The following is a 21,353-nucleotide window of genomic DNA, read 5'->3' on the forward strand; positions in this document are numbered from 1 at the left end:
ATGAGGTAGAATACGTGGAGACCTGAGCATGCCGACACATCCGACATGTGTTCAGTCGTGTTGTGACACGGTGCTATTGAATATGTGGTATGGATCCTGACTGCCATCACTGCTGCTTCCTGGTTTCCAGTTCGGCTGGCGCTGCCTGTCCTAACAGGTCAGGATGACTTTCTGTGGTGAATAGAGACGATAAAGGTGCTGGACTGAAACATTTGGACATTGTCTCACTGTGCTGCTTCCTGTCTTAAGTCGGAGACATGGTGTTGTGAACGTACGTGTTGAGCGTATGGACTGAGCAGCGTGACGCAGCAGCAGCTTCCATAAGGTGGATTTGAGCTTTCATTTCCTCCAGGCTCTCGTGCTCTTTGCTCAGGTTGTCCTGCTGCTGGTGGCTCCATGCCCACCTTCTGTTGCTGTTTATTTTGAGACCAGACCTCCTCCCTCCTTTTCTCCTCCTCCCTGTGTTCATCTGTCCCCCTCTATCATCTAAACACCTCCTTTTCCCTTTTTTGAATGCCTTTGTTTTCCCACTTCCCTGCGCTTCCTTTATCACCACCTCTCATGATTTATTTCTTTTCTTCTTCACTGTGTGGTTCTTCAACTCTTCACCTTCCTCACTGCCTTTTCCCATGTCTTCTCTCCTCTGTATCATCAGGTCTCTCTGCTTTGGCTTGGACAGCCTCAGCCTCGGGGGGAAGCTCCTGCTCTCCTTCTGTCCCAGCTTTAAAGGGCCAGTACACTATTTTATGCTGACATTCATACATTGTGTCGTTGGGCATCATCACCTTTGAATGTGACGGATGGATGCTGATTTTCACCCCTCTTCTGGTGTGATGCTGTGACGTGTTGAAGTTCAGTCTGTTGGTGCTTAAATATTTTTCCATGGCTCCATGAAAGGGAGACTGAAGAAAATCTCATAAAAAGTAATCAGCATAACAGTATCACTCGCCACCGTGCTGTGACACTGAAGTGACACCAAAGAAAACACACAGAATGACAAACTTCCTTACTTTCTTTCCTTCCTTACTTTTTGCACTATACCTCACACTTGACTGTGGTTTCATCTGAAAAAAGTTAACTTGAAGTGTTCAGAGTGAACATGCAGCTTTGGAAGCAGCCTGTGCTCGGCGGTCTGAAATCTGTTCTTCTGTCAAAGGACATCTGGCACAACATAACAGTATTGTTAAACCGGATTTTCTTTGCCTCGCTACATAAAAGACGTCTGCAGCAGGTTTATTCGGCTGATATCAGGCTCCGACACAACAGTCCTCCTTTGTGAGTGCCCCTCTGCTCGAGGATGGAAGACAGTGCCACAAACAGCAGCCAAATCCCTCGTATTATCCCCTTATCGTCAGGATGAACCACCCCTTCATTTTATCTGTGAACTGGATCAGATCTGAGGCTCATCAGCTCACTTTCAGAGTTTTGTTTCTCATTGGCATGATGTCTCTGACGACACTTTGAGGGAATTTCTTCAGATCTGACTTAAACGTTGACTGGAATTCAAAGATCAACTGGTGAGAATTTTACATTTAGTCATATGGCAGGCACGTCTCAAAGTCAAGGAAGGGTCGACCGAATTTCAACGGTCCTACGTCACCAAATGCCACTGATCTGATGGTGATGAGACCTTTTCAATGCAAGGGATCGCAACACTTCCCACAGTTGCATGCTTCTGGGTGTGCCAGTAGGCAGTGGTGATACACTACGATCCCAAATAGGAAGCCATTAAAAAACATAAATCATGCAGTTTCTGAATATATCTTCATTTTAAATTCATAATGTCACTTAATATGTTTTGGGCTGGGGGTCCATGAGGCATCAAGTCCTGCTGGATGCTGCTCACCTGCATAAAGTTGAAAATACGCAACTTTACGCAAATGAGCCCAACACCCCGTCTCTCCAGTCGCAACTCTATGATACCAGAAGGCATTGCAGTGTGTTTCACATAGACGATGAATGGGAAGCGTGTAAACGACGGGGTGTAAAATGCTCGGCTGGCGGAATCGTACCTCCATGAGGAGGTGATTGTAGTCTCAGGTGCTTCAAGTCTGTCGGTGGTTTTGGAATCATTTGCTCTTTAAATCTTGATAAGACAAAAGTGACTCAATGCCTCTTAATGCAGGCAGAGTAACTGAGATCGCTCCACCACCACCCACATCATTCTCCCTCTGGTTTCTAAGCACACCCGCAGCCCAGGGCCGGGCGTTACAGAGCCGCATGCAGTTCGCTCATGTTGACACAACAACAATGCAAAGCTTCAGTTTGTGCTGCAGCTAATTAACCCTCTACTGTGGTGACTCGGTCTAAAGAGGGCTGTCGCTGTTACTTACTGCTGAGTCACGTGTTGCAGTAAGTAACAAAAATTATTTTAAATTAAATGTCTTTGGGGTTTGAACTGTTGGCTGCACAAAGTGAGAAATCTGAAAATGGAAACAAGCAATGAGTATTTATCACCTTTTCTTGTGCTTCACGGTCCAGAGTGAAGTCATCTGTGGCAACTGGGACTGGGTTATGGGGGAGTCGTACCAGTCAGGGCCTTAAACCGTCGAACTGTCATAAAAGTAGCACAAATTTTAACTTCTCTTCAGGAGCGGAATTTCTGACACTTTCAGCCTGGAACCTACCAGTGTGTGAAAGGCAGCCACAGTTATCATCATTTGCCATAAACACCCAGTTACCCACCCAGTCAAATAAAAAGTAGCCCGACTGGAAAACCAGCCAATCAGGCGACACTCTGCTGTTCAGTTTTTTTTGATGAGAATGTGAGATACCTCGAACAGCCAAGTTTTCTGTGTATGCATTGGTAAAGCTCATGTTGTATCTTTAGTCACAGACAGTGTCAGTGCTGCAGCAGCAGCACTGCTTGGTGATAAAGTAACAGTTTCTGTGTTTGTGTTTGTAGTCAGTTTTCAGTTAAATATCCCCCCAGGGACAAACAACTAGCTGCCTCTAAGGGGCCAGTGGGTGTTTTCATTTGTTTTATTTGGGAAACACGAGTGTGGGTTTCACTTCACACCATAGCGATAATCCACATTTTAATACGCTTCACTGTTAAATCACTAATCAGAGACAGATTGACAGTGTGTGTTTTTTCACTTACAATAACCTATTGTTATTACAGAGATCAGCGGTTAGGGTGTCGGACCCGTAACCCGTGGATCGCTGGTTCGATTCCCCGTCCCGGTGTCCATGGCTGAGGTACCCTTGAGCAAGGTACCTAACCCCCACTGCTCCCCGGGCGCTGCACGCGGTCGCCCACTGCCCCGGGTTTGCTGTGTGTGTGTGCACGTCACTTGGGTGGGTTAAATGCAGAGCACAAATTTCGTTGGAGTGAGTTCCCTCCAATGACAAAATATGTCACTTATATACTGTATCAACACACACACACACACACACACACACACACACACACACACACACACACTCTCACTCACACACCCCAGCAGCAGAGCTCTGGCCAAGGCCCAAAGGCCTGAGCCCACAGGCAGGAGGGAGAGCAGCCTACAATCTGTGTGCATGGAAGGGTTTTGTGTGTGTGTGTGTGTGCATGTGTGTGTGTGTGTCAGAGAGGAGGGACAGTGTGAGAAGTGGGTGGAGATGGGACTCCTGAGGGAGTGTCGAGATGCTGCTCAGCAGCTCTTTGGTTCAGAGCCTTTGAAGGAGCTGAGGTTGAAGTTAGTGGCAGCTGAAACACACTCCTACAACTTTGTGTGTGTGTATGTTTTCTCTGTTTTCATGGACTTTACACCAAACCACTATGGGAGCCCGCTGGTTGTTGTCGGCCTGTCGAAGGATCTTTAAAGTCCCTGAAGCGTGAGGACGGAGAAGAGTTTTGGTGGAAGGCCTAACTGGACCTGAGGTGAGTTTTGGCTGAGCCTCAACACACTTCACACTTCACACTTCGCTTCACTTCACACTGCTGTTCAGAGGGACAACACTGACCTGCAGAAACACCACATGTGTCTCTGAGTCTGAATCGAAAATCACCTTTTGCACATTAAGCTTCTGACGTCGTCTTCTCGTTAGAAAAATCGTGAGCATGTGAGCGTCCCGTTAAAATGCACCCAATCGATCTGTTTAAGAGAACCGAGACCGAGAGTGTGTCTGTGTGCGAGCTGTTGTTAAGAGTTTCACGAAGGATTTGTCAGCTTTCATTTCTGACACTTGTAGCTGGGAGCGTCGCTGTGGGAGGGGAGACGCATGTCAACGCATGCAGCCGAGCGCCTCGTGTTCAGAGCTTCAGTCGAAGTGTTCCTCCCTCTTCTCAGTCCTTCTCTCCTCCAGCTGATTTCCTCGCTGTGGGTGCAGTGAAAATGCTCAGTCGTGTCTTTGCACTGATGCTGCATGTCAGATCTTCTGCAACGACAGGAAAAGAGAAGAGACGTTCTGTCCTGTCAGCCCCCCCGATTCCTGATCGGCAGTCAGGTGAAGTTTCTGCATATGCAGACCACCTACCGGTACCTGAACCTCATTTGACCTGAAGGCTGCTTGAAGCTGTGCAGTGTTTCGATGTCACTCTCAGTTTGAGGCATTTAGGCTCATAATTAGGTTTCATGACCCTGGAGACATGCCAGATCTCTGATAAGGAAGTTTAATTATAGAAGCTTAACAAACCATTCAGTGTGGACTGAGAACTTAAATCATCTGTCTGATAACAAGTCCAGACTTCGGTGGGAGGACGGCTGGAGCTGGACGCCATAGAGGAGGGACGATATTATCCCCATTCTGACTGAAGCTGCAGATCATCACAGATACTGAACACTGGAAAACTGCATCAAAAAGAGAGACATGTGAGGTGAAAATAACCTCAATCCACACACACACACACACACACACCTCCTTTACCCCATGTGGTCTGAATGACCAGCAGGCTGAGCTTCCTAACTGGGAATGTTGCTGCTGCCGAGGCATTTCTGACCCTCCGTGTAATTATGGGGTGTGTGTGTGTGTGTGTGTGTGTGTGTGTGTGTGTGTGTGTGTGTGTGTGTGTGTGTGTTTCTGTAGTTGTGGGGACAAAATCTGTCTACACAGTCACATTGAGAGGACCTGTCTTACTTATGGGGACAAAATGCAAGTCCACACAGTGTAAATCATTGAGTATTAGGGTGAAGAGTTGCTTTAAGGTTAGGCTGAGGTTAGAGTTAGGCAAGTTATTGTTATGGTGAGGTGGTGGTTAAACCTCCAGGAAATTAATGGGAGTTTATGTGATGTCCCCAAAAGTGATGGAAACATGGACTGTGTGTGTGTCTGTGTGTGTGTGTGTGTGTGGAGGACCAGTTTAACTTGAGAGGATGTCGTGACCCTGACACTCAACCTTCCACCCATGATGTGACCCAACCCTATGGCTCTGAGAGGTTCAGAGAAACAGCAGAGCGGGCTGCAGTACTGCAGTACCATGCAGACAAAATGCTCATACATTTAAATGCATGCAAATCCATAGAAATGCTGTCAAAGCTTCCACATCAGGTTAACGGTTTCAGTATTAGGACACTCTTCTTGAGTTTGTTTAAGAGCAATTCTCAGCCTTTTCCCAGGGCTTCATCGGGAGCCCTGACAGGGTTAAGTATCTCCACACCATCGCAGGTATAACCACTCTGCTCCGGTTAAAGGCCTCCATACCTCAGCTTCATGTTGTGGCCGTGACAGAGGTCAGGTTAGAGGCCGCGCCCTTCCCAGCCCCCCGCCCCCCCAAACTGGGGTCAGTATCATAAGCCCACCCTTACCAAATCCAGGAAGTCTGATCTTAACTTACACTCCTGCAGAGGCTTCAGCTGTGAGCTGTGATTCGACATGGGATTGAGTAGTACTGAGGGTAAACTTGCATCAGCATATATTTATGATAATTACTGGAGTACTGCAAGGTGCAGAAATACTTCTTCACTCAGTAGAAATCTAGTATGTGAGCCTGAAGGAAATAAACTGCTCTTGGACCACTTATTAATTCACATACAAAAAACGTTATAAATATGTCTTGAATTTCCCTCGGGATCAGTAAAGCATCTATCTATCTATCTATGTTAAAGTCCTAACACATCTGTTGTATGTTAGTCAGTAAATGATGTGACACACGCTGTGATTTATTCATTAAATGTCAGTCATTCATTTTATACAAATTTGTACTTGGAAAGGTGCTCACTGCTGCCTACCGTTACAGTATAGCATGTCATAAACACCATATGAAGTCTTTAAGTCATGCTTGTGTTGTTGGGTGCTGCACTGTAACCTCACTGTACCTTCACACCCCAACACGTTTTCCTCCACACGAAACTAAACTTACTTTCAGACTAATTCTCATTTGCATAACTGCAGAGTTCAATTTCCACCCCGTCTATAAAGAACACACCCACAGTGTGTACTTCGGTACAATCTAACACGTAATGAGTGTGTGCTGCAGTATGAAGCCGTGATGGATGGGGAGGCTTCACCCGATGTCAGTCTATCAAGTGCTCACTCTTGTATCGTGGTGGAAAAAATGTTCTAAATTTGCTGACAACAAAGCAGAAGTGATGTTTCGCTCCTCCTTTAAGATTCACAGAGTCAAATAACCTCAAAATGTCAACTTTGGCAATTAAGTTCTACAACAAGGTGTTACAGCAGCTGCTCCCATTCAGACAAAAGGTTGTTTCCAGAGACGCTCGGTGAGACCTGCCACTCGTTAGCATTTCAAGTTAAAGTTCTCTGGGGTCTGACAAAGTGAAGAGCAACAACAATGAACCGACCACAACAACTGGCAGATAAATTATGTTTTCTAAATGTTACAGGAGGTCATTAAATCCATACAGAAGCTTTTACCAGTTAAAGATGTTCCAACCTACAACTTTGGCTTGTTTGATACCACATGCACACAGGCCTCGAGGATTCTGGCTAAAAACTGAACGAAGTGTCCTCATCTTTAACAGCAAGACGTTCCAGTCCTGATGTTTCCCCTCTGCTGCTGGATGGATTCTGTGATCTGTCAGGGCTTCATGTACTGGTCTCATTTCTCCTCATAGTCCATCATGACCCTGAGCTTCACTGATTCATTCAGCCAGTCTTCATTCATCTGAGAATCTATTTTGAATCTAATGGAGAGATCCCCACTTGTAGTGGTACTCCTGTACATCAGAGTTGTTTCAGTTGTTGCTCTGCCTCTAAGAGGCCTAAGAAACATTAATACAAGTTAGACGACATCAGGAGTTCAGTTGGTTAGCAAGGAATAGAAGGAGTACAGTCGTGGATCAGCGGTTAGGGTGTCGGACTCGTAACCGGTGTCCATGGCTGAGGTACCCTTGAGCAAGGTACCTAACCCCCACTGCTCCCCGGGCGCTGCACGCGGTCGCCCACTGCCCCGGGTTTGCTGTGTGTGTGTGCACGTCACTTGGGTGGGTTAAATGCAGAGCACGAATTTCGTTGGAGTGAGTTCCCTCCAAAGACAAAATATGTCACTTTCATCTTTCATATTTTTATATTTTTATAGTCCACTTACTGCTCCCGGGACTTAAGTCCTAATTTCGTACCATAAACATGTGAATGTGAGCTGGTATGACAATAAAGTTCCTTGAATCCTTGAGAAGCTTTATGATCGTTTTTGAGATGTCAGTGGAGTCACTTTTTTACGTTAGGTGAGGTATCTTTGGTGTGGAAGAACTTGACTGGCCCACACAGAGCCCTGACCTCAACCCCATCCAACACCTTTGGGATGAACTGGAACGGAGATTGTGAGCCAGGCCTTTTGGTCCAACATCAGTGTGTGACCTCACAAATGCTCTACTGCATGAATGGGCACAAATTCCCACAGAAACACTCCAACATGTTGTGGAAAGCCTTCACAGAAGAGTGGAAGCTGTTAGAGCTGCAAAGCTGTCTGTGTGTTTACAATGAGACGTCATTAAAGTCCCTGTTGGTGTGATGGTCAGCGGTCCCAACACTTTTGTCCATATAGTGCACTTCATCAGAGATACACGTACTTCATCTGTTGTGTAGTGAACCAGTTTTTGGCCCTGCACCTCATGGGGTCAAACCTGTTGTTGTCAGACTGCGCTGTGCACATGTCTGCAGCACAACTTAATTTAAACTTAAAGATTTAATGTCAGAAAATGTTTGAGAGATAAATAAACACGTATTTTCAGTGATTCATTGGAAACATCCACATCCAAATCCAGAAGAGCGTCTCAGATATTATATTTTATCTGAAGCCCAGCAGCTCTCGCCTCTCTCCTCTCTGCTGGCGAATGTGGGGAATGTTGTGTAATCACTGGACAAAAAGCAGGAAACAGACTCATGGGATGAATGCAGTCAGTAGACAGAGCAGCACAAGGAGCCATGCCGTATAGTTTAAGCTGAAAAAAAAAAAAGCCTGAAATCTTTTAATTCCCTTGTAAGACCACTTTCCACCATTACCATCTACTGGTGAAAAAGCTTTATACACACATATGAAGATGATTAGCTGCTTGCCAACGGGCCTGACGGGGCCTGCTGAGTGTGTCCTGTCCTCCATTATTAAACTCCCCAGGGTGTTTCCAGAGCCAGATTGGCAGCTATATGGTTCCCTGATCCTACTTGTCTTTGTTTCAGTAGTGATCATACAGGAAGTTGGTGACAGCCTATAGAGTGAAGGGCTGCGTGTGGCTAAAACAAGTTTATATGGAGGACTGATGATTAAGTGGATTGTGAGTGTAAAAAAAAACACAAACTGACTGATGTTAGTGTGACTACTGTCTAAATGATTTTTCAGATTAACTTCTCTATCAGCTCATGACTGTTATAATCTCAGGTAGTTTTAAACAGTGAGTGACTTTATTTATACTGAGTATGGCACAGACATAACAATGCGTTAATACACCTGTAGAAGGGAAACCGTCAACAGTCCTGAGAGCAGTTCTGGGCTGTAGTGACGGAAGCCTGCTGTAGGCAAACTGTGTGCGTGTGAGTGAGTGTGTGTGTGTGTGTGTTGAGTCTCTGTGGCAGACATACCAAGCAGTGGAGAAGAGGAATGAAGACCAGATTCTGGTCTATCTCTGCTGGGAGTCATGGAGGTATTGAAATGTGAGGAGGAGCTGAAACTGAACATGTGGCTGCAGGTTGCTACCTGGAGCCCATACAGCAGGGGGGAGGGGAGGTATGAGGGAGAATGTGTGTGTGTGTGTGTGTGCGTGCGTGCGTGTAAAGCGTTTGAAAACGTTTCCTTTCTGTGTCGATTTCAGTTTCAGTCCAGTTTACCGACTCTGGATGCTGATGTGTCCCTTTGGCTTTTCCACAGTTCACAGCCATGCTACATTTTACAAACAAACAAGTCAGCTGCAGGAGTGACTGACCTGGTAGAAAGTTTCAGTGCAGGAAAATAAAAGTGCTGTGCAGTTTTGTTTGTGCAGACGTCAGTTTGTGTGGAGTGTGTGGCGATGACACAGATAATGCTGATTTGTGGGATTCATTATATGTCTGCTGCAGCCTTCATTAGATTCAAATTGAATTTATTATATTCCCTTGTTTTCAGTCAGAGTCTAATCTGTCCTCTTCACCTTCCTTCACCTCACTAAAGCAGCACATGAGCCAACACTGGTGGAAGTGTTCCTCCTCTGATTTATGATGCGTCCAATCTGTAAACACTGACTGGCTCATCTGTAATTTATTTCAATAAGTTTTTCTCTCCTTGTTTTCTATGGCTGATCCATTTTAATACATGCTGTAATACTTCTTTTACCAGTAGTACTATGTTTTGGGTGTAGTTTGCACCTTACAGTTGTGGCTCCTCAATGGACCGAGTGAATTGACAGGAAAATGTGGTGGGAAGCGTGTGATTTCTTGGCCAAAAACTCAAAGGTATCAGAAGTTAATCATGACTTAATTAAGTTCCATGAGCCTCTGACAACAGGCGGAAGCTTTTTTCTTGTTATTTATTGTGGAGGCTCATGTCTGTATTTGTTGAGAATATCATTAAAAGAAAACTTTAAATTGTAGAGATTTTCTCTCTTGCACCTCAGGATGGGCCAGCTTCCTGTTCCTGTTGTGTTTACTAATGTGCCAGTAAAAGTGTTTTTTAGGCAAACTAACTCTGAAAGACGAACCGAGACATCTGAATACAGACACGTTTGTCCTGTCCACAGGAATAAGGACATTAATGTGTCTGATGAAATCCCTGTTAGATGTGTAATTGTCACACTGAGGATTGTTTTATACCTCATTGTGAACATCCTGTAAATCCATATCTTAGACACTGAGATCAATGTGAAATTTGCATTCACGCATTCTAATCGAGGAAGCAGACACCCTGTCACACAAAATAAATAGCCCACTCATGTATGCATTCTTGCAGTGAGACCTGCGATCTCTGAGGTGTCTCTGCTGATATTTCAGATTGACAAGACTTGTGAAATGCCCCCAGTTTAAAATAGGACCCAGTCGTGCACCAAGTTATGTTTAAACTATTTTCATCTGGTTTTGCAGATGAAAAAGAGGCTGACTGTAGTAATCTGATTATCTGTCACCAAGTTCCCAAACTGGAGATAAAACTACACATACCTGTCACCCTCCACTGAAACCTCCAGCGCCAGTCTACCTGCAGACCGGCACCTGAGTACATCGCATACCTCGGGGGAGAGCTGTTTTCACAAAACTGGGAGATAATGTGTGACACTGGTATTCATAACTTAGCGGTACAATATGAAGGCATCTCTTGTCTTTACGCTTTGTGTGTGCTCACATTTATTTACACACCAGGACTCTGAGATTTATCTTGCGTAACACTACCTGCAGAAGTGTAGTGACCGAGATCTTTTCATCGCCGGTCTCTGGGAACAAGGTTTGTGCTGTCACTTCTAGGTGCTGTGAAAGTCAGGCTGGCACAGGATCACATTAGTTCCTCTAAGTACAATGCCTATAGTGCATATCTGGGCTTTTGGTTGCCATTAAATAGCATCCCCTGATGTATGAATGGCATTTAGAATGGTGTGTTTAGGCTTTGTGAACTTTTAATTAATTACTAATTAATTACTAAAACTGCATTGTAAGAACGGGTGTGGATGTAAATTGCTCTCAGGTATTACTCATTGCTCCCCTCCTTGTTTTTTACACTTGATAAGGGTCCACAAGCTGTATCTGCATGCAGCCATATGGTCAGCTTAGACAGGGGAAGCTAAATCCTGAGGTAAAATCAAAGTAATGATTCAAGGGATTTTGATAGTGTTGGAGATGCCGTCAAAGCTTCAACGGTTCAGTATGAATAACAAAGATTATGATAGATAAGGTGGAAAGGAGGATTGTTGGAATATGATAAGACAATGTTCTCATGACTGTTGAAAAATGAAAGTGAGACTTAAACGTCACTTTTATTGAGAAATAGGATTTTTAGTAGACCGACAAAGACTCCATCCATTCAGCATTTATTTTATGCATGTTCGAAATAACCTATAAAAAAAACCACCATCTGATTGGGTGCAATATTCAATATTTTTCAGATGTTTCCATGTACACTGAAACAAATAGCTAACTGCGTCTGCTTTTAACTCCTATCCTCTGTTGATTATGAAAGCAGTACTTTGGTATCTCATGCCTTCGGGCCCATCTAATGCACAGAGCTACAGTACACATTCAGCTGTTTACACTGGGATCAGGACTGAACCACCCACTGCATGATACCAGGTCGTCAAACTACAAATCCCTCCTTGTAGGTCTGTGATGACGAAGGCTTAGAAGTAATAATTTCAATGAGTAGGTTTTGCTAGTATTTGGCAATCAAGGGAATAATTATGGGGAAGCATTTTTGGCTGCCACCTGTCTGAAAATGCTTGAAGGCAACTTTCTGGTCCTGAAACGATGTGTTGTTTCACTTCTTTTCTTTTTTTCTTTTTGTCAAGGCAGGTTGAGACAGGAGTCGGATACCTCCTCACAAGCATCCCCTCAGCTATTCATTGTCAGTCATTGTGTTTTCTGTGTCCATTTTGTATTCTTTGTAGAGCCCAGGGAAAATGATTGATCTATTTAAAACATAGTGTTTTGTGCCAGAGTTATCTGTGTATTATGTGTTTTTCTGCAGACATTAGAGGCAATACAGACGAAGAAGAAGAATCAGCTTTATTGACAGTATATATATTTTTACATACACACACTGAATTCGTCTTCTGCATTTGACCCATCCTTAGTTGAACACACACATGCAACACCCGGCAAATTACATGCAGTGAAACACACACAGGAGCACTCATTTGAGCGGGAGCATATTGGGGGGGGTGAAGTGCCTTGCCTCCGGTGGGGGAATCGAACCGGTGACCCTCCGATCACAAGCCGCTTCTCTAACCTCTAGGCCACGGCTGCCCCCGTGGTATTGTCTACGACTATTCACCCCGAAAAAGCTGGTATTACTTTTTTTTTTGGAAGGTTCTTCTATTACTCATTTGTATTACATGAGATTTGTTTTTCTGTCCTTTTCACAGGTCTGAGGATCCTCATTACAAGATGGCAGCATTTGGAACAACTCTCCTCACTTTAGTAGCAGCCGTGCTGCATGTGCCAAGGTGTCAGGGGGGGTTGGGTAAAGGAAAAGACAGCTCGCCGCTGAGGTTCACGCACCATCTCTACAATGCCACCATCAATGAGAACTCTGTTCCACGAACCTACATTGAGACACCAGTGAAGATGGGCATTGAAGTTACAGATCCATTCTGGGAAATCAACTATAATATCGTCTCAGGTGATGATGACGACCTTTTCCAAGCAGAGGCACTCAAAATTGGGGATTTCTCCTTCCTCAGGATCAAAACTCGCAGCAGCAATGCAGCACTCCTCAATAGGGAGGTCAGAGACACTTATACTGTCACTGTAGAGGCAACTGAAAACACTTTTGACTTACAGGCAAAGACAAAAGTGTTAATCCAGGTGCTTGACACCAATGACCTAAAGCCTCTTTTCTACCCTGCTTCATACAATGTGGCCATCAGAGAGGACACTCAACTCAAGTCAAGCGTGGTCACAGTCAGTGCTACAGACGCCGACGCTGGGAGCAATGCCGAGTTTTATTACTCTTTTACCAGCAGGGCTCATCCTTTTGTCGTCGACCCTTTCACAGGCACAGTCAGCCTCGTCAAGAAGCTCAATCACACCCGCACGGAAAGATATGACCTTACTGTTTTAGCTGAAGACAGGACAAAGAAGATATCTGGTGTTCAGAAATTTGGTAATGTTGCCAAGGTTACAGTAAACATACAAAAGATGCCCATGGGGTCTCCAGTAATCACACCTCCCCTCAAACCCACAGTCTCTACAGATGGCACAATAACTATCAGTGTCCATGTGGAGGCAGGAGTTAAGCCTCTGGAATCCCTTAATATTGTTGGAGGGGATCCCCACAAGTATTTTGAGATAATTCCTTTAGGCGCACAGGGCAGCGACTTCCAAGTGATCTCTACAAAGAGGATTATCTGGTCTCAAACTCCTTCTGGGCTGAATCTGTCCCTTCAAGCTAAAGACAGGAGCTTCCCTAGTTTACTCTCTCCAATTATGCAAATCCACCTTCCAGCCCATCATTACCATCCATTGGCATTTTTGGAAGACACCTACATTGTCACACTGAGTGAGTTTTCACCCCCTAAAACTCATGTAGTTAAGGTTTCCATTGACTCAGTACCTCATAATGTTACCTTTACTATCAAAAACAATCCAGATAGCACTAAATTCAAGATTAATCCCAAAACAGGAATCATTGTAACAACAGAGAACTTTGACTACGAACTCAAGAATCGGTATGAGTTTGATGTGGTGGCCAATCACGGTGAAGCTGAGACTCACATTGTGGTGGAGATAACGGATGAAAATGACAACAGCCCACAGTTCACCCGCTCTTCCTACCAGGCTACACTGGATGAAAACAGCCCTGTAGGCAGCACCGTTTTGAAAATAGCTGCCACAGACAAAGATAACGGCAAAAATGGCTTTGTGACTTATGCCATTGCCAACTCAGAGCCCTTACCTTTCACAATAGACCCATTCACAGGTGTCATATCAACCACAGAACACTTAGACTACGAGCTGATGAAACGGCGCTATCACCTGAGAGTCTGGGCCTCAGACAGCGGCAGCCCCTTCAGTCAGGTCAGTGAATGTCCTGTGACGATAACCCTGAACAACATCAATGATAACATCCCTCTGTTTGAGAGGGTGGCCTGCAACACCACAGTACCTCTTGATTTACCCGTAGGGCATACGGTTGCTGAGCTGTCAGCCATTGATTCAGATGAGTTGCAGCAGCTGAGGTATGTTATTGAATCAGGAAATGAGCTCCAAGTATTTGGTATTGACTCTGTGTCGGGAGCCATCACTCTTAGGCAACCATTTCCCCTGCGAGCAGGTTCGTTCACCTTGAGGGTTGTAGCCACTGATGGCAGACATCGCTCTGAAGCCTCAGTTGTCAGGGTAACTGTCACTAACAGAGGTGATGATGCAACGGTCCACTGTCAGGAAACTGGCGTTTTCAAACAGCTGACTGATAAACTGATAGAGTCAATCAAACCCATTTTAACCAGTCAAGAGGAAGAGACATTCTCTGATATTCACATCACCAACCGATATTCTCCTAAGTTTGACCTGAAACTTCCAAGTTCAATTGACCTCAGTGAGGACCATCCACTGAATTCTACCATTGTTCAGTTCAAAGCAATGGACTCTGACACTGGGTTTAATAGCAAGCTGGTGTATGCCATATCGAGTGGGAATGAGGATGGCTGCTTTTCCATTGATACCTTCTCCGGTGACCTTCAGTTAGTGTGCCCTTTGGACAGAGAGAGTAAAGAGTTCTACATTTTGAACATCACTGTTTTTGATTTGGGAACACCACAAACATCTGCATGGAAGTTTTTTGCAGTGACTGTCATGGATGTTAATGACAATCCTCCTGTTTTTGATCAGCCCAGGTATGTGATACGTGTGCCTGAAAACACAGAGCTGGACTCCATTATTTTTACTGCTCATGCAATTGATCTTGATGTAGATATGAGCGGTAATGTCCAATACTCCCTGTTGACATCCACTGACATGTTCAGAATTGATGAAGTGACTGGTGAGGTAACGGTGACGGGTCGTTTGGATCGAGAAACCTCACCCAGGCACGACCTCTGGATCGAAGCCAGAGACCACGCCAAACTTGGCCCTCAGTTGTCCTCCACGATTGACCTTATAGTGGTTTTGCAAGACATAAATGACAACCCACCCAAGTTTGTACCCAAAGTTTACAAAATAAAAGTTCCAGAGGATGTACCTGTGGGCACTCTCCTCACCTGGGTCGAGAGCTTTGACTTTGATCTGGGTAGTGGAGGCCTTGTCACCTACAACCTCAAGAATACAGAGGGTGGGATCTTTCATCTTGACTCCGCCACAGGTGGCTTGACCCTCGAGAGGGAACTGGACTTTGAGAGGCGGCCAGTGTACAACCTCACAGTCCGAGCTGTTGACCATGGCCTCCCTCGTTCCCTCTCCTCCTCCTGCTTTGTGGAGATTCAGGTCCTGGATGTCAATGAGAACCTCCACAGGCCTGTGTTCTCAGAGTTCGTGTATGAAGCCAGTGTGATGGAGGATGCAGTAGTAGGGACATCGGTGGTCACACTTACAGCTTCAGACAAGGATCTGGGCAGAGATGGAGTTGTCCGGTATCACATCCGTGAAGGCTCTGGTCTTGGAGTGTTCACCATTGACGAGGAAACAGGTGAAAAGAGTGGTTTTGATATTTTGTGGCTTGGTTGCTGTTATTAATAAGGGGAAATATGATTTTTTTAAAATACTGATGTATACTAAGGATCAACCAAATCTAGTTGGTTGGTTACACTGATTAGTGATGCCCAGATCAGAGCTGAGTTTATCCAAATCAACATGTATGCATATATCATCCACATCCCTGAATAATGTATAGCATAATGTATAGTATATTATTATATAGTATAATAATGTTCAGATGAAACGGAATTAAACTTCTAGCTTCTGAAATAAATATTTGTAGCCAGTTCTGATGGACATCAGGATTTAGAACAGCTGCTCAGCCCCCAGCGGTTTTACTGTATGAATCTGGGCTGTCTGTGACCTTATCATTTCAGGTAAACTACTTAATATTTTCCTCATTAATGTTGTAGTATTTCACCCACCCTGTCGGCCCACTTTACCAATTAACTGCAGTGCTCAGATTTTTTAACTCAAGCTTCCTGTTCTGACGCTGCACCCAAAATGTCCAGCTTTTCCTTCAAAGACAGCAACATTAAAGTGAAATATGACGTCTATTAATTCAAAGCCTTTTGTGCTTGGACTGAACTTTCTGGAAACTAACATTATTTCCAAAACAAATTTCACCACAAAGACTGTTGTGAGACTGAGTTTTTGACTGTATCACACAAACTTCCTCAGCAGTTGACATTAGATGTTCAGCAGTTGACATTAGATGTTCAGATTTCAGCAGGACACTTCCTCATATATTTTTCTTTGCAGCGGCCATCAGCATAACGAAGGATACCCTGTGACCTCTCAACACATCGTCGTGCATTCCATTAGTGCGCTTTGCACTTAGGGCTCAGATAAAATCAGGGCAAATAGAGTTTGCTGTCACAATGAGGACTGTGCTGAAATCTCTCTCTTTTCTGGGTTGCTGGCTTTTCAGCTCTCCCTCAGGGTATCCAAATTTAGACTGCTTCTGGAGACAACCATGTGCAGAAAAGTCCCTCATTCTTAGAACCTTTCATAAGAATTTGAGTAAGTTTTGGCAACACTGATGTGTCACTGAAGACAACTGAAGACAGATTGCAGTCATAGTGACTGATATTCTGCACAGGATGGCTACATTTATCCCGCAGCAGGTTTGAAACGTGACTGCTGATGTGCTGTTCACATGTGAAAATCATATCTATTGTTCATATCTAAACATTTAACCACCACCCCCCACCCCCCACTCCTTCATGTGCCTCAGGTGTCATTCGTACAACAGAGACATTGGACCGTGAGATGAAGCCTCACTACTGGCTTTCTGTCTACGTTACTGATCTGGGGACGGAGCCTCTGGTCTCCTGGACTCACGTCTTCCTGGAGGTTCTGGACGTTAATGATAATGCTCCAGAACTTTCTCAGCCGGTCTATTTCACTTCCGTCCTGGAGAACATGGACAAAGTCCAGTCCATCGTCCAGGTATCAGCCACAGACGTGGACACTTCTTCTGAGGGCAAGCTTTCCTTCCAGATGTTGGAATCTCATCGCACTTACTTCGATGTGGATCCCAAAACAGGTAATGAAGACCAAACGGGCAGATATGTTGTCTACTATAAAGCAAAACATTTCTGGTGATCATTAGAGCTGCATCTAACTATTATTACCAACCGATCTGCTGATTGTTTTCACTGCTTCTGCATTTTTTGACCAACCAACAATCAAAAGACTCTTCATTTACTATCATAAATGAGAAAACGTTTCAAAAACAACTGAAACCATTCATCAATTATCAAAATAGTTAGCAGCTATTTTTCTTTTAATCAATTAATTAGCTAATGGGGGCCGCTAGACACAATACATACATACTGTGGGGCATATTATGTTTAATGCAGATATTGTTACCATTTTCTGAGACATGTAATAACATAATAACTTCAATGACATTTTGAAAATAAATCCTCTAAGCAGGTTTTTGACACTGAGCGCAGACATACAGACAATGTTCAGTATGTGAACTGAGATACATGCAGGCACTTTCACTGTAAGTGTGGGATGTAACTGGTTCAGCCTGCAGCCCAGTTGATCCTCTGTGACTGATCATTCAACACTTCTTGTGAATATAAGACACCTGGAGGACTGCTCTGATTTGTCTTAAACACTTTCAAGATTCATGTGAATACCTCCCAGTGGCAGATTTTTTTGATTTGGGATGTTACTGTGGCTGTAAAACCCAACAGTGAGTGATTTCCCACAATGATGGGATTTAAAAATAGTTAGTAGTTAGTAATAGTTCCTCTACTGCATGGTTGCAACTCTGAGTGGAAGACAAAGTCATGCAGTATGTAGTTGTATTCATGCCACAATTCTAAGCATGCGCAGGGAAATATTGAGATCACAAGTTTTCGCCACCCAAGTTCTGTGACTGGTTGACCTTTGTGGCACATTTATAATGTGCCAAACTTTGAGCGAGCGCGCAAGTGAAGCTGAGTGCTCGCGGCTGAGGCCGACTGAGGGAAAGTCGCATTGTGAGCGTGCAGCAGTCTGTCTGAGTGCCATTTTTGTGTGCTCAACCATAAGTTTGGTACGCACGATTTTAATTTTCCCTCAAAATGCAAGTTGTGTGCTTGCAAAATGTATTTTTGTGCACTCAAAATTTCCCTGTGCGCACTCAGAAATGTGGCACGAATATAACTCCATAATGCAGAAGCTTGGCATGTTGCACAGAGCTGAAAATTAAGCTTCATGAGAAGAAACTCATTGAGAGGTCACTCACAAACTCATTCATGTGTGTTCCAAATGGTTGTGGAGGAAAATGAAATCATAGGGGTGAAATATGTGAGTGTTCATGTTTGACAGTTGCAACTGAGTCACCTGGTGCAGACTTTGATGTTCAGATTCAAGTGAGTGCAGCATTAGCTGTTGCGCTGCAAGCCACTACAAGCCCTGTCCTCTTCATATGATCTCCAGGTAGCTGTGGTGTTTGTCCACACCCTAAGGCCAGTATAGCGAAGGATTAGAGACGGGGAGGGCGAGTTAACAGAGAGACGTCATACGAAGGGCTGGGAGGGCAGGAGATGTCACAAACCATAAAACAAACCATTTTTGTGCGAAAGCAGCTGTGTTTGATCTTCATTTATCACACAAAGTGAAACTTACCTGGTTGAAAAGGTTTTTTCACTGAAGGAAAATCTCGGCTGTAGAATTTTGAACATAGATATCATGTAGAAAAGAGACTGAACTTTATTCTGTTCTTCCACTGGTCCACATATACACGATAATAATCAGACTAAAAACCTTGATTTAATATGGACAGACATAACTAACCTCACAAAAACATCAGGGAATGACTGAACTGATTGCATGAATGAAAGAGTACACTGTTGTTCCATACTCGTTCTGGACCTCACTGATGCTCCTGTGGCTGAAGTCACACTCCAGACATCTGGTGGAAAGACTGAAGCCAGAGGACTCGAGGCTGCTGTTAGAACAGCACGAGTGTCCACACACCTCAAGCAGTGTGGTTCAAAGGACATGTTGACATTCATACAGATAATCTGACCTTTCACTTGAAAGCAGCAATGCTAAAAAAAAAAAAAACCATCAGACAACCAGAAAGACAAGAAAAATCTGATATCTGATCAAGCATATTCATGTAAATAAGGGGGATTGTGTTACGTCGACATGCTGCTGAAAGCTGATCCGACTTGTCTTATTTTCACCGATGAACCCACTGTTACTAATGTAGAGTCCTCTCATGCCCCGACAGGATGAAAATGACTCACTCAGGTTTCTGAAGCCTGTAAGAGCTGTCTGATTCAGCTCTGGAGAATCAGTAGATAAAGTGTCAGCAGAGAAGGATCAGTTCTGAGCCACAGAAAAAGGAGCCCGATCTGTTTTTGTTGAGCTCAGCTGCAGGTTTGTGCAGGGCGGACAAGGCCTGGGCCGACTGCCGGAGTTTCTGAGAATAGTCAATCAGTCTGTTATCTATAAGTTCACTGTCAGGTTTATTATATGCTTCACTCAGAAACCAGTTTGTGCGCAAGGCCAGGCAGGTCAGGAATGTGCCCAATTCAATAGAAATTTACAGAAATAAATTCCTTAAACGGATGTATCGTGAAGCTTTCAGTTGTTGAGTTATTTACACTGGATGTTCCCAAGCCCTGCTGTTATCCCTCATTCGTTCTCCTCCAGGCTGTTTTTCATTTTAGCTTCTATCTCTGCTCATCAGTGAAGTCAGACGGTTTGGGAGAACTGAACATTCTTCACCTTTGTTTACATGTCTTTGCTTTCATTTGCACTGCGCAGAGTGAATCCGAATCCAAATCTGAATTTGTTCAGCTTACTTTTTGAAACATCTGACAGCTTAAAGTTTCACATGTTGATTCTGAGCTCACCTTGTGGATGCAGAAATGTTGCTGCAGAAAAGTTTTCCATCTCAGATTTGATCTGATGATGTGGAGCTCTTCCAGGCCTTGAGGTGCCAGCTTGGTGCATTTGCTTTTTCAGTTAGTGAAAAGAGCCATTTGTTTGCACATGACTTCAGTAGCATTCATTTATAACTGATGAGATCATTTTATTTTCTTAGTTCAAGGAAGAAATTGGGTTGAAGTTGAACTGACTTCTCTGACTGTGAGAATTTGTTCTTCTGTCCCTCAGTCATACTGCTCAGAAAGACTACGAGGTCTTTCTGAGCAGTGAAGACGTCTCCCTTGAAGATGTGATTTTGACAGGGCTTAGTGAGTGAGTTAAAGAGCACATTAAAAAACAGAGATGGGAAAGAGTTTCTGTGGAGCAGTGACAAACAAACCGTGTGCTGACATGCACCACAACACTGTTTATCTTCACGTGGTTTGACAGGAGTCCAGCAGGGCTGAGTGAAAACAGGCGACGGGGGAGGGGAAGAGACTTCACTCCCGCTTCTCATGTCTGCACTAATGACAAAAACACACTTTCTAATGTGCCCCACCTGTCCTAATGATGTCCTCCCAGCACGGCTTGTTTGCTGTGCCGTAAAAGGCCTGAACAACCCTCGACAGGCTTTTCTGTCTGCAAAGAGCCCCTCCTCCACCTCCTCCACCTCCTACGTCTGCCACCATCAGTCACCCCAAACAAACACAGTGATTCACTTGCAAGTATTCACTCCCAGCACTTGTACCTGAATGTAAACTTCTGTTTACTCAGAGTGTATGATGATCTCAGCTGTGTGCTGAAAGCAGTCTGTTAGAGCTGCTGATTGCCTGAGAAGTTGGTTGTTCTGAACCAGACACTCAACCAGATGTGAGAAATGAGAATGAACCTCACAGGAAGGAATTCAAACTGGACCTGGAAGTCTGCCTGTAATCACACCTGTGCACACCTGGCCTTCAGTGACACATGTGACAGTTAAGCTCAACCTGCTTGTCGCCGAGTGTCGGCTTCTCCCTTTTTGATCTTCCTGTTTCTGGTGACAGATTTCTGTTGTCCAGGCAGCTTCTAGAAACCCTTGAGCCTCCAACAGAACTGGTTCACACGACATGTCGTCCAACGCGTCCGAAACTAAAGTGTTGATAACAGTGTGGACCGTCTCTCCTGGAAGGCGTTCGCAGTGTTGTTCTTATTCACATGAAAACTGTCCGAAAATCCACAATGACAAAGGATCGCTGAGAGAGGCCTCTCAGTTTAGGTATCAGATCATCAATTTGGGAAGGTTGCAGAAATTCTTG

The 21,353-nt window shown here is 44.4% G+C and overlaps 1 protein-coding gene across 2 annotated transcripts in view; it reads left to right on the plus strand.

Annotated features, from left to right (window-relative positions):
• The first annotated feature begins 3,695 nt into the window (after positions 1-3,695).
• Positions 3,696-21,353, plus strand: part of fat2 (FAT atypical cadherin 2) — a 73,446-nt gene continuing 55,788 nt past the window's right edge. The window contains exons 1-3 of one of the 2 annotated variants that reach the window (XM_046406820.1): positions 3,696-3,862; positions 12,411-15,670; positions 16,916-17,227. In XM_046406820.1, the coding sequence (XP_046262776.1) occupies positions 12,433-15,670; positions 16,916-17,227 (3,550 nt within the window). In that variant the 5' untranslated portion in view covers positions 3,696-3,862; positions 12,411-12,432. The remainder of the gene's footprint in view (positions 3,863-12,410; positions 15,671-16,915; positions 17,228-21,353) is intronic. The other variant, XM_046406819.1, reaches the window with a different exon arrangement.

Source organism: Scatophagus argus, chromosome 12 (assembly GCF_020382885.2).
Source record: "Scatophagus argus isolate fScaArg1 chromosome 12, fScaArg1.pri, whole genome shotgun sequence".
NCBI classification, from domain to species: Eukaryota; Metazoa; Chordata; class Actinopteri; family Scatophagidae; genus Scatophagus; species Scatophagus argus.